The sequence below is a fragment of the Chlamydotis macqueenii genome, chromosome 17, assembly GCF_036417535.1.
Source record: "Chlamydotis macqueenii isolate bChlMac1 chromosome 17, bChlMac1.mat, whole genome shotgun sequence".
NCBI classification, from domain to species: Eukaryota; Metazoa; Chordata; class Aves; order Otidiformes; family Otididae; genus Chlamydotis; species Chlamydotis macqueenii.
Genome location: NC_141572.1, coordinates 3,358,547 through 3,371,836, shown reverse-complemented (window position 1 = coordinate 3,371,836; position 13,290 = coordinate 3,358,547). Strand labels below are relative to the sequence as shown.

Sequence of the window (13,290 nt, the reverse complement as noted above, 5' to 3'; positions counted from 1 at the left end):
TTCCAAATAAAGATACACCTTCTAGGGCATCCCAAGTTATTAGAAACCTTGATGCACTGGATAAATTGGAAGCTCTACTTTGTATAGTTATTTCTCTACTCGTGATCTTCCACACAGCACCAGGCAAAAGCAAGAAAGAACCATGAAAGATGATAAAACAATGATGTCACATGACTGTCATACTAGCTGAGAAGACAGAGGAAGACATTTGCAAAGAGAAGTCGAAAGGCACTGCTGCTACAAGTATAAGAGTTGGAAAAACCTTCATATGCAATTAGCTTTCCTTAGATAAAGGACAGAGCATGATTTAAAAAAAAAAAATTGACATTCCAGAACCTAAGGAAACCAAATGCATTTAAAAGCGAGGAAAAAGAGTATTTTGTGACAGAAGACAGACAAGTTATTAGGAAATAAAATTTTAGAGTAGTGACAAGTGTTAACCTGTGTTCCAATTAAGATGCTTTGCTTTCAGACCTACCAATTAAATTAAGTGGCAATTTGAAAAACAATCCCCTCAGCGCAAATGCACGTTTAAGGTAATTACAGATGAACAGAAGCAAGATTGTTTGTAAGGTGAAGCATACACTCAGGCATCTTTGCAAACTCCCCCCAGGGTCTCAAATCATTAAGACAAGGCCCCCACAACAGTTTTACAATAATATGCTAATACATGTATGAACTGCATAAATGACTTACCTGCCACCTCTACAATATCACCTGGGACAATGTCTCTTGCTTTAATCCTCTGTACGCTTTTTCGGTCTTGTCGATATACTTTGCCCATTTCTGGTTCATATTCTTTAAGTGCTTCAATAGCATTTTCAGCATTTCTTTCCTAAAAGACAGCAAAAACGTATACTTTTAAAAGCCCTCAAGGAAAAATATGTATGTCAGATCTGATTTTTCAAATGCATCATCATCATATGAATATTACTGACTCAGCTCAGCTACATTTATTAATACAGAACATTATGAGACCACTCCCCTTACAAGGTTGCTGACTGGAAATCATTACAACATAATTCAGATATTAATGAGCATTTAGAATGTAGCAGCTCTTTATCCAAACCTTGCAGCATTTCCCTTCAAGAATATCCATTGTGTCCTGTTACAGGGAGCCCATACAAAGGGTTCTGTATAACATATGGATGCTTTTTGACATAAAAAAAGCAGTAAGCAGAATTGAGACTCATGGATTTAGTCTTGTCTCAGCTGGAGCAGCTTAGACTCAGACTGGAGTGGACTAGTACTACAGAATTTCACCTATTGATAGAAATCAAGAGTCAAGTTAAGACAAAACTCAAACAGCATATTACCAATTTCATGTCAGCAAACCAAGTTACACTGAAGTGAAATTAAAGCATACTGACTAGAAACTTCCCCAGAGTCTCAGAACAGTTTACAAACTTAAGTGAATCCTCACATATTACAATCTTTTAATTTCCACTAACACTAGCACAATAGCTTTCCTATCTCAAGTGCAGTTCTCTCAGCTAAGCACTAACAGAGATTGGTATCAACATCGTGATGCCTCCTAGATAAAGGACAACATAAGAAATCAACAGCTTTGCAAGTACTCCTTCTCCAGCTCTCGGAGAAGTAACTTATTTTCCATTTTCTAGCCTATTGACAAGTACGTCTAGTTCTGATGATTACAGATAACGGTAAGGGTGCACAGGGTCAGCATGTCCGTGCTTCAAATACACACCAGCCTTTCCAGATAATAGAAACTTCCTCCTGCATGTGTCAAAGCAGAAACCTAATCTTCAGAAATTCTGAAGCTAAGGTACTACATACCTCCACATAACAATGCCGCTCAAAACCAGCATTACCAAAGCTGCCTTTAAGGACTAACACTTACATGACACAGCTCAGTGTAGTGCAGAGATACCAGCACAGATTCGTAAAGCTATAATTAATAGTAGCCTCATATTCCCTCAGGTAAATTAACTCTGCTCCTCAGCACATTAATGCTGATATTGCTTTTCTGTGGATTAACTAAGAGTTAACATTAGGCAAAATCCTAAAGGTACAAAATAAAATCTCACAAAGAGAAGGCTAGTTAAATTGAACTTTTTCTTCAAAAAGGATAAATAAGAAAGAATCAAATAAGGTTCAGCTAGGATGGCCAGCTCAGTATGTTAGGCTCTATCTTTTTGTTCCTTGTTTGCTTGGAGTTACGGTAGTTAGATTATCTTGCCAACCACAGAACTACTAGCAGATGGCACCTTGGAAAAAGGGCACGTGAGAGGAAAGGTCGAGGAGGGCAGAGCCAAGGCAACGACTCAATTGCTCACATCTAGTACCTGTAGAAACAGATGCATTTATGGGTGGAGACTATGTACTGTGCCTTATTTTCCATGTCCATTAAAACAAGAGAATGAGTCACTTGATCTGTACAGCAATTCTGTTTCGCAATTCAGTTCACTGCATGTAGATATAGATGTATTTTATATACAGGTATTCTTTGCATGCTATCATGTCTGAAAAAGTTGGTCATTTCCTACAACAGAGTATCCAGCTACACAAGAAAATCCCCAAACTGTACAGTCCTTCCCCTTAAGCAAAAAACCAAACCCAGAACATTTATTATTTGATGTTTTAAAAATACCTGCATACCTGCCACACTCCCACAATAGCATTGGCTACTAATATAAGTAAGATTACAAAAGGCTCTACAAATGCTGTGATTGTTTCTTCACCTTCTTCAAACCAGGCCAGGACCTGTAAGAGAAACACAATGATTTAAATTGCAGATTTGCACTGTAATTTTGCACCCAGTAAGGTTCAGCTTGAGGTTCAACTGCTTAGACTTGAGCAATTTTTGAAACCCCTCAGTCTTCCAAAGTGTAGTTTTGTAGTTCATGAATGAGTTGGCAATACACAATGGAAAAGAAAATCTTTACTGGACTGTAGTGAAGTAGACTGGAAGTAGTACAAAGTTCATTTCCAAGGTTGCTCTTCTTTTAAAGGAGCCAGCTATTTATTTGGAAAACATATTGCTACTTTTGCTTCACAAATGAAAGCAGAAGTTGTGACAACAGCTTTGGCAGCAAAAAAGCTGCAAAAAAAAAAAAAGTTTAATTACTGTCTAGAACAGTATGCAGGCAGATTAGTTTGACTACTTAGAACACTAAAGCTTTGCCAGAATCTGAATTTTAACCAAGTTAATTGTTCTTTACCAGTAACTCAGACACACAAAACACAGCTTTACAAGTTTTCAACGAGTAGATATGAAAAATAAGCATCTACTTATTTAAATACAAGTTTATCTTATCGAAGCATCCAAGTGAATTGTATAGTTACATCTGAATTCTGAGAAAAGTAGCTGATAAAATTAAAATTAAAAGTGGATTTTTAAAAGTAAATCAACTTTAGGACTTGCATAAAAGGCTCCACCATAGATTTTATTTTAATTACTTTGCTTTAGAATTACATTCTAGTTTTAGGCTTCTGCCATTCACTTGACTTGAAGGGGTATACATCAGGGCCTCTGTAGAGTTCTGTAGTTACTGAAAAGAAATCAGGCTAACCCGACCAGAGAGGAAGAGCTTTTTCGTCAACGTGTTGAGCAACAGGAAGCCTGGAAAGTGACAGTAAATAGGAACAACGTGTTGAGATAATTAAGGCTGGTAGTCAGGCAACAGCACTCTGAATCACTGGAAGACTGCAGTGAGCAAACCGTTACTAAAGCAAGTGCCATAATTCCACCAACATGCTGCTCAGAGCTATTGCTCAATTGTGAAACACTCCAGGATGTTAAAAGGAAGGAGCAGCAGCATGAAAGTTTCAAGCAGAAAGCAGACTGTCAAGCAAATCCAATGCAACAACAAATTTTTATTACAAAAGGATAAACTTGTAAGATCCAGGTTATAATTAATAAGGCTGAAACATTCCAACTGGCAACACAACATTTTTAGGGTCTGTGTAATCCCTCTGGAGGAGAGATTTAGTTAGGATCTCTAACATTCTCTCCATCTGTGTTGTTTCCCTCCTCTCGCATCAGTAATCTCCAATTCCCTGTAACAACTGCCATTTGACCTGCCAGAGCCGTCACAGACTACGCTGTAGTCTTCACTTCACACATTATCTCTTACTTCATGGAGAGCTTTCACTCTGCACCAGCACTGTTTGCCTTCAGTGGAGCTACAGAAACGGCCAAAGGTGCACTTCCAGCTTTCCTAGCATATACAAGGTCTCTCACTGCTATCAGAAAAGCTGCTTAGTATATGTTTCTGCCTTCCCTGCCTTTATTGAATTCTGTGGAGCCCATGTTGCTTCCAACAAAGCAAGTAAATTCAATCATTTTGTGATGTTCTTAACAGAGCAGGCACCTACAAGGTTAACCGGAATAAAACACCTGCTTTACAAAGCGTTAAACCATATTTTTTTTCAGATTGAAGACCACACATATTGTAAAGTAACACCGAGAAAGTCTGCAACTTTAAGGGAAGTTGTTACAAGGACAGCAAGACCCAAGTGTGTCAAGGAGGACCAAAGTTAAATTTTCAAGGGATCTATTCTTTCAATAAGCCATTATTTCAAAAAGAGTAGATAAACATCAGATTTGTACTGTCAGGACCTCTAATCCTAGTTCTAGATCTTCACTGGTTGGTTTTTTTTTTTTTTTGGCAAAATTATCAACCTGTGACCAGATTAAAATGAAGTATCTAGTTAATCCTGGAAGTCAGCAACATACTTTTCTCCCCCAAAACTTTTCCACATGATTAGTAAGAATAGAACAGATCTAAGCTCTAGTTCTAGAACATTTTAGTAGATACAGACATACAAATAACAGAATACATCACGAGCTCTTGGCTTTGCTACAGCAGACTACAGTCGTATTAACACTCCATTTAGGACACTTGTGATACACAGCACACATTGCTTTAAGAGAACTGGTTTATTATATGATAACAGCCTGAAGTAAAAACAAAAACACAGTTAAAAAAAACAAGGAAAAAAGTAGAACTGGGAATATAAGTATTTAACTAGGCATTTTTAGTAACAACAGATCATGTGCTGAAGCCTGGTAGAGACTAGACAATTCCTGTGCAAGGCATTGAGTTCTTGCCAAAAAGTTTCTACTAGCACACTGTGAAGACCCTGGAGAGGTTTACAATAAGAGATCTTTTATTTGACTGCTACTCAAAAGGGCCCCACCATATTCCAGCCCTAATCACTTTAAGACTCACATGAAGAACAAGCTTTATTTCCAGGTCATTGATCTCCAATGAGCTGTTCAGGCAGTATGGTCAATAAGTAAAGTTACTATGTATTTAAGAAGCTTAAAAAGCAGGAGTAAAAAGAATAAGATAATTGCTCAAGAGAAATGAAAGACTGAAAATATGAAGGAAATTAATAGCAAGACAAGTCCTATATCAACAGCCAACGTAAGCAGCTTAAAGGACAACTTTCACTCAGCATATTTGCTTTAGGGCTGCTAGAACTATGGCTTGCAGAAGCCTATTTTAATCAAAGCCTAATGGGGTAGACCTGCAGGACACTAAGCCAAAAAATACACAATGACAGGCAAATAGCACTTAGGTTTCATGGTTATTTGTAAAAAGGGAGCAGAGGTACAATGCAGAACTCAGCCACCAAAGCAGCAACTACTGACGAAAAGAGCTAAAATAATAGAAATGTCCTTCCAGCCTTTTGCATTTCTACAGGTATCTCCATATTGTAAGATAAGTTATGGAGGCAAGTTGTTTCATCTGACTAATAAACGCAGAATTAGAGTAAAGAATGGCTATTTCAAGATAGAATTCCACTGCCCAGTAGGCTGTACCCACTTACCACTAACAGAGGAAAAGCAGTTTTGTTGTCAGCAACCTAACAAGATTTTTGTTTGTTTTCCATTTTGACAATGGAAACTTAGAAGCAAGCTGAGAGAGTAAGATCTCATCCTAATAAAAAGAAGCCCTGGACTAATTAAAGCAGGTCAAGTAAAACTATAAACTGCTTTTAAGAGAGCTTTCTCCTCACAGGATACTGCGAAGTAAGATTTAGTATATTTTGGACAGAGTACTAACTACTGCTCAGAAAATGCTCCTTTAGTTATTTCTTTTCAATACAAGTATAAAATTAAGCAGATGCAAACTATATTAGTACTTTGATACTTGTTCCACGTTAGTTATACTGAACACTACGAAATACTAAATAAAAGTCTCCCTCTTTTTTCAGTATTTGCTACGCAAGGGGGGGGGGGGGGGGGGGGGGGGGGGAAACAAACCCAAACCACACAACAAAAGCCCCCACAAAACAAATCTAAAGCACTCATCTAAGTACAAAGTTAAGAATTTCACTGGCTTAGCAGATTGTAAGCATCTATCAGATATGCTACTCCATATTTCTGAAAAGAAACATGTTCCTGTGTTTAGTGTAGCAATGACAGGGAAAAAAAAAGATACATAGGACCCACAGGTTAATTTCTACACAGTAAAACAGAATCACAATTACTTCTCACAGTTTTATCACCCTCACCCATCAGTTGGTATCTCTGGTGCTATTGTGTAATCAGAGTTTAGCCAAAAACAGGTTAGTGTAATGTACAACAGCAATGCTTATCTTATGCCACATACTCACTGCTACTGACCTTAACAGGTAGCTTTTGGGGTGATTTCAGGGCAAAGACTGCAACATTTTTACTGGCACATCTTACTTCCTGTAAGAGTAGCTTTGTTCACCTTTTAACACCGATTAGGTTACACTCATCCTAATTAACAGGCTGTAATACTCTCTGGACTAAATCACAATGTATTTTTTTAATCTGAATTTGGATATCTGCTATTAGAAAACATTCCCAAAACATTCACTTCTAAGTCAGCTTCGGAATCAAATAAATAATTGAGGGGGAAGGAGAAGGCTCTTAGGATGCTGTATTAATACTTAAAGCTTCGATAGTTTATAGTCTATGTTGCATCTTGTAGAAGAAAATTCACTGTAAGTGTGGTGCAAAGATAAGACTGCATGAGCATACATTACTGTTTAAAGCACATATACTTTACTAAAGAATTATTCTAAATCAGATGCACAGTTAACACCTTGCAACTTGTCAAAATCATTTATACAGCAAAGCAAGCTGTTCTTTGACGTAAATACTATAGATCTGAGTACATGCTACACAAGTAGCAAGAAATTAAAAGCTGCAGTTCATGGAAAATTAAACATCCTCTCAGTTGCACCTAGAGTCAGGCTACGAAGGTCCCCTAACTGCTGAGATACACTCTGGAGATCTATTTCTGCATAGGCTTCACAGAAGCAACAGAACACCAAGACAATGTCCAAGCCTATACATAGATCCATTTACTACCAGAAATTATTTATATTGTTTCTCTTCAAAAGTCATACTTAAAGACAATAAAAATACTGAAGAAACAACAGTAAGAATTTAAGCTGTTACTAACTAGGGACATCTGTAACAGCAGCTCTGACTTGGAATGTAGGACATAGTATCTACAGCAAACAAGCAGGCAGCATATGACCCCTACAATCAGCCAGGGTGACACAGATTCAGCTGTTGGTCTGATTTGTTTTACTGACACATACCTGACAGGGGGTGTCGGAGCAGAGGACACAAAAGACACTTTGAACACCGAAGTTTATATCATATGCAAGAGGGGATGTTTCTGTACAAAAATCTAATGCAGATCTCAGTGTTAAAGATAGCTGTTTCTGTGCAGTCAGTCATAAGAGTAAGAATCTAATATGATTTATGATCACAATCACCAGAAGAACTTTCCACAACACAAAATAGTAATCTATATACCTCAAGATCCTCTCTCATATACCTAGATCTTCAACTTTTTTTTAAACTGATGATGTACAGCTGGGGAAGAGCACTGCTATGTTCACTGCCCTAACAGCAGCTATGCCTTTCCTGAGAACACACACTATAAATCCGCTGCAGCTAGCACAAAGTACATACTCCATTTGATGGTCAGAAAAACCAAATTAAAATTAAAGTAAGTTTTCAGTGACATACTAAAAAACAAACAAAAAACCAAACCCAAGACACCTTAAAAAAAATTAACTCAGTGCTATGCATTCATGCCCAATTCCAACACTTAGCCCCCCCACTAGTAACTCAAAGATTTGGGGGCTTTTGGGGTCATTTGTTCTTAGGTCCTTTGTAAGCCACCTTTTCCCATCCTTTGTCATTCAAAGGAAACTACTTATTTATAAGCATCTTAATGAATATTCGATTTTGGATATACACTAGGTCTAGAAGTCTTCAGTTGAAAGTTATTTCAAACAGGAGCCATTATTCAACCTTACTTCTGTTGCTACGCTATACAGTTTTCTACTTTCTTCTCGAGTGGTACAGTTTACGGTTTATCAAACAATAAATCATAGAAAAAGCACTCACTGAAGTGGGAATCAGCACTTCACTAAGTTCCACAGTGTGATTCTGTGGGATCTGACACTGTCCCCAAGAAAGCCAGAAGTCTTGACTCATTAAAGAGCAGAGCTCTCAACAGTATTACTCAACATCCAAAACCAACGCAAATTTAACTGACTCCATTTTAAGTCTGATTATCCATTTCAAAATCTCTGAGGTACTTGGGAGTTTTGCACATCTTGTAACAGTATGAACGGAAAATTTGAATTGCTAAGGCTTGTGAAAGATAGCATAAGAAGCACGCTGAAGTTAAGCTCTAGCATTAAGTTGTTCTATTGGAAGAATGACTTAGCATAATTCATAATCTCAGCATTATGTACAATTCCAGTTTCTAATGTAGTATTTCCGAGTGTTTTCAAACAATTACTGTCCACAAGCCTAACACAGCTACATGCTCTATTCAAACTTTTTAAGGAAAACTAGAATTTAGGTAGTGTTAATTACATTCAATTTTTGCACCAATGCAGTCTTTATATCAACATACTCAACAGTTCTTTACAGATACTACAAAAGTCTCTAATACGCTTTCATCAAGAAAAAGTTTAAAATCTAAGAAAAAACAGACAACAGATTATCACCTTCTGAGCAGGGAAAAAGTCAGAATCAAATACAAAGGGAAAATGCTTTTGAAGTACCAAAATGTTAATAAATCTAGATTTTTTTCTTTTACATTTCATTAAAAAGAGAAAATCCTTACTATTAACATAAATTTCTGGTGGGTATTCATAACTCCTAAATAGGAGACAGAAAAGGCAGAGCAGTAGCTCAAGGTCATATGCATTCCAGTTTACACAGAAGCAGAGAACCCAGACCTATCCCACACTCCGTTAGACTATGTCTCCCCTTAATTAGACAGGAAAATTAAACATACTGAAAAAAAAAAAAAAGAATCCAGTCTCTAATCAAGTTTTCAAAGAGGCTTGGCAGTGTGCATTATATGACCTCTGTCAGCCTGGTATCATACTTGCTTAGATTCAGCAATGAAAGCTTAGTTTGGCGACTGATTTTTCACTTACATGGTTATAATAAAAACAAATAATGTACCTTGGCATGAAAGGCTAAAACACTTCTGTACTGTCATTTATCTCATGAGATGAGAGAAACACTCCTAACTTTTCAGGAACAAAAATAAAACTCCTTCTTACTCTCTGGGAGGGGAAAATGTGAATTATCTGTTTATTTGGTTTCTATAGCCAGCCTGATTTCCCCCCCAGAAAACAGAAGAGTGAGTAAAGCACATCTTTCTCCATGGTAAAGATCAATGCCACCAGCCACTGCTCAGCTGGTAATGGTACATATCAAAACCCAAAGCACTTTGGAAGAAGGTGTCAGTGTCGGGATGGCCGAAGCCTCTCTTGGCAGAGGATCAGCAACCCAGTATATACTGCAGCAGCCACAACAGGGCAACCCTTCCCCCAAACAGAACCGCTTCAGAGCGGTTCTCCTCTGCCCATCCTAATTAGCTCGCCCTTAGCTAAAGAGTCACCGCAGTTTCCACTCCCCCCAAGAGCTGCAGCATGGTGTGGTGGTTTGGTTTTTTTTTTTTTTAAAGCAGTTAATTACAACTCCAGGGCAAAGTCTACTATAAGCTCTTACTCCTACCTAAACAATTTAATACTCTGCATGCTTTTGTTTCTCTCGTCCAGCTCCCCAAGATGTACAGCCTTCATCTTTCCTTTATAATTAGCCTTTCCTCAATTCCCCAGCAAACACATACCCTTTACATACAATGTAAAAAGATTGCCTAAACACACTTTAAAAAAAAAATATTAAGTTAAAGGTGTTCTTGTTCTTTTAATCCTGTATGCAAAGCAAGATGTCCATTTAATGACTAGACTATCCAAAGGTCAGTTACCAAATTTGGTCAGCAATGGTGCCATCACTGCCGTCATCATTCTTGTCACTGTCAAAAGCAACAACTGTCACCTTGCTATTATCAGGAAGGGAAGGCAACTGGGATATTCGCCATGTAAATTCTATTTACAGTCTGCATGGCATCCAAAAATGTCTTCCAATGATTATATATTGAGCTTGATAACGATTAACTCAAAGGCAAGAAGAATGCCCAGTTAAACACTTACTTACTCAAGGTTAGTTTTCAAAGCCAACAAAAGCTTGGGAAATCCCACCTCAAATAAGCAAACTGGGTTGAATGACAGCCACTTCTAAAAAATACCTGTCTAGTGTAGTTACGCATTTATGACTCATGCAATGAAAGATTCCCCAAAATTTTTTTTTCTAGTGTACAAAAAAGCAGCTCTTCATAAGGTAACTAATTTAAGAGAATGCCATTTAGTTTGCATCTTTTGAGAAAGAGAGTCACTTCAGTATGTACAGTTCCTATACACTGGAACAGATGTCATTCTACAATACAGAAGCCTAGGAAATAAAAATAATAATAACAAAAAGTCATACTTACAAAAGATATGCAAGCTGCCAGCAACAAAATTCTAACTAGTAAGTCTTCAAATTGTTCAATCACAAGCTCGAGTAAGGTTTTTCCTGCAATATGCAACAAAGTCATTTTGTTATGCACATTAAAAAAACCCAATGAATTATCAAAAAGAATTAGCAGAAGATTTCATGAACATGCTTACCTTCCTCAGCCGGTAACTCTGTCCATGGGAGATTTTTCCAGGAAGCATGTCAAAGAAAAGAAATCATTGCAGAAACACATTAGAGCATTATAAGGCATCCACCAGATATTGTTCCTGAATCGTACAGTCAACTGGGTTGGATTTGACAGACATAGTGAAAGCCCCATTAAGATGGCTCTTTTCATTTGAGCATCTGAATAGGCCAAATAGTTTTGCATTTTAAGACATATACAGGTTAGCCAGAACATGCTAAGGGTTATAATTCAGCCAAGTCATCACTCCAGCCAGCTGTGGGACTTCTGCTGTTGCTGCACACAAAGGGTCAAAGGCTCAAAATGCTTTCTGACAAAAGCTTTTCCTCCACATTCACTTAAGAAACCAAACCACCAATCTTGGTTCAAAAAAATTACAAATTGTTTCCTCCATTTAAAGGATATTTCCCCATTTCTGCTCTCCTTTTTATTTCCTCGCAACTAGATTTTAGTAATTCGAGAGGCACAAAAGCAGTGTTAAAGCTAAAAAAAAAAAACCCCATCACATAATCTTCTCATAGCTTTTAATTTTTAACACAGTGGCACGATAGTTCAAAAGGGACCAGAAGGCCAAGCAACAAGGATTTAAAAAAAGAAACACCTTAACGGCGGAATTCTGTGCCCCGACTCGAGAGAAGAATGTAAAATAAGGGACAGAAAGGTACTGAAGAGCAGGGGAAAAAACCGAAGGTCAAGACGGGGAAAAAAAAAAAAACAAACCAAAAAAAACCAAAACCATAGCGCTTCATTTCAGAATGGAAGAAGATCTCCCACCGTTAAGGTGAAAGGAAACGGAGGTGACATCCTCCTTCCCAAAGCAGCCCTGAGAGCTCGGGGTATGAAAGAAACCCACGAGGTGGAGTTCAAGTCAGCCATCTTCTCTCCCTCGCTCCTATTCCGGGTCCTGTAAGAGATGCCGGCTTTGCAAATACACACACGTTAGGCCTTGAAACAGGGCCCTGACAAGGATGAGCGGAAAAAAAAGAAGAGAAAAGGAGTGGAAAAGGGAGCAGAGGAGGGGGAAGACGATGAGTGCCAGCGACAGCATCCCCGCGGAGGGAGGCGGGCGGCCGCTGCACCTACCGTTGGAGCCCCATTTCTCCTTCAGCTTCTTGACTTGCTCCAGGCTGAGCCCGGTGCTTTCGTTGACGCCGAAATAAGCCAAAACTTCCTCCACAGTCTTTGTGTGCGCGTTCTCCATGGCTGGGGCAGGGAGCGGCAAATGGTGCCTCGCCTCTTCCTCCTCCTCCTCCTCAGCGGTGGCGGGCGCGGCGGCGAGCCCCCTCCTCAGTCCCTCGCTCTCTCCCCTTCCGCCCCCGTGCTATCACCATAGACCCCCTCCCGCAACAGAGAGGAGCCCCCGAGCCCACCTCAACGCCTCACTCTTCACGGAGGAGGCGAGAGGGGGAGTGAAAAAAAAAAAATTAAAAATTGTAGGAGAAAAAAAAAAAAAAAAAAAAGGGAAAGCCGCCGGGAAAAAAGCCCCCGCCCCCCTCCCGCCCCACACGCCCTCCGAGGGAGCCAAGCCGCCTCTCCGGCGGGGATGAGCGGGGCTTCAGGCGGCCCCCGGCGCCGGGCGAGCGGCTGAGCAGAAGGAGGAGAGAGGCGCGGCCCCCCGGAGCCGCTGTCGCCTCAGGGGCGCGGGAGGGCGTGCGGGAAGGAGGGGAGGGGGTGCCTGGGCGGGGATGGGCCGCGTCCAGGTGGCCGGGCGGCCTCTCCGTTCGCCTCAGCAGGCTCCGAGCCGCCCCCGCGGAGGGCGATAACGGCACACCTCACCCCACTCGCCTCCGGGGGCTGGGGGCGGAAGAAAAAGGCGCAGTTTCCCCGGGAAGGGTCGCAATCGTCCCCCCCTTCTTCCCCTCGCCGGCCCAGGCCGCTGTCGCCGTCACGACTTGGGTGCGCCCGGCCTCGCCGCTGCCTCCCGCTCGTTCCGGTCGCGCACCGGCTCGGCGGCTGCTCTAATGTAACTTATGGGAGCTGGGCCGCCCGGGCCCCTCTCGCCGCCGCGGCATGTGGACGCCGCTCATTGGCGGGGCGGGCGGCGCGGGGCGGGGCGGGGCGGGGGGGGGAAGGCGCGGCCCCGCTCCGCTCGCGGCGCTGTGGCGTTGGCAGCCGAGCGTGCGCAGCGGGCCAGCCCGCCCTCGGCTCGGAGGAGGAGGCGGGTGATGCAGGCGATGCAGGCCTCATGCGGCGGCGGGAGCGCTTCCGCTCCGCTTTGGGAGAGGCCTGCAGGTGGGGTGGCCGCTTTCCCGCCCCC

At 40.9% G+C, this 13,290-nt stretch overlaps 1 protein-coding gene across 4 annotated transcripts in view; it reads right to left on the bottom strand.

The window, feature by feature from the left end:
- ATP2A2 (ATPase sarcoplasmic/endoplasmic reticulum Ca2+ transporting 2) overlaps positions 1 to 12,960 on the bottom strand; it is a 46,873-nt gene extending 33,913 nt beyond the window's left edge. For 2 of the 4 annotated variants that reach the window (XR_015260497.1, XM_086761953.1), the window contains exons 1-5: positions 12,117 to 12,960; positions 11,002 to 11,019; positions 10,824 to 10,906; positions 2,620 to 2,724; positions 697 to 835 (exon numbers count right to left, since the gene is read on the bottom strand). Coding sequence is in view for 2 of the 4 variants with exons in the window: in XM_086761953.1 (XP_086618079.1) it covers positions 697 to 835; positions 2,620 to 2,724; positions 10,824 to 10,906; positions 11,002 to 11,019; positions 12,117 to 12,234 (463 nt within the window). In the remaining 2 variants the exon portion in view is untranslated. Of the gene's footprint in view, positions 1 to 696; positions 836 to 2,619; positions 2,725 to 10,823; positions 10,929 to 11,001; positions 11,020 to 12,116 lie in introns of those variants that run through there. The other 2 variants (XM_086761954.1, XR_015260498.1) reach the window with 2 other exon arrangements.
- Between the last annotated feature and the right edge of the window lie 330 nt (positions 12,961 to 13,290).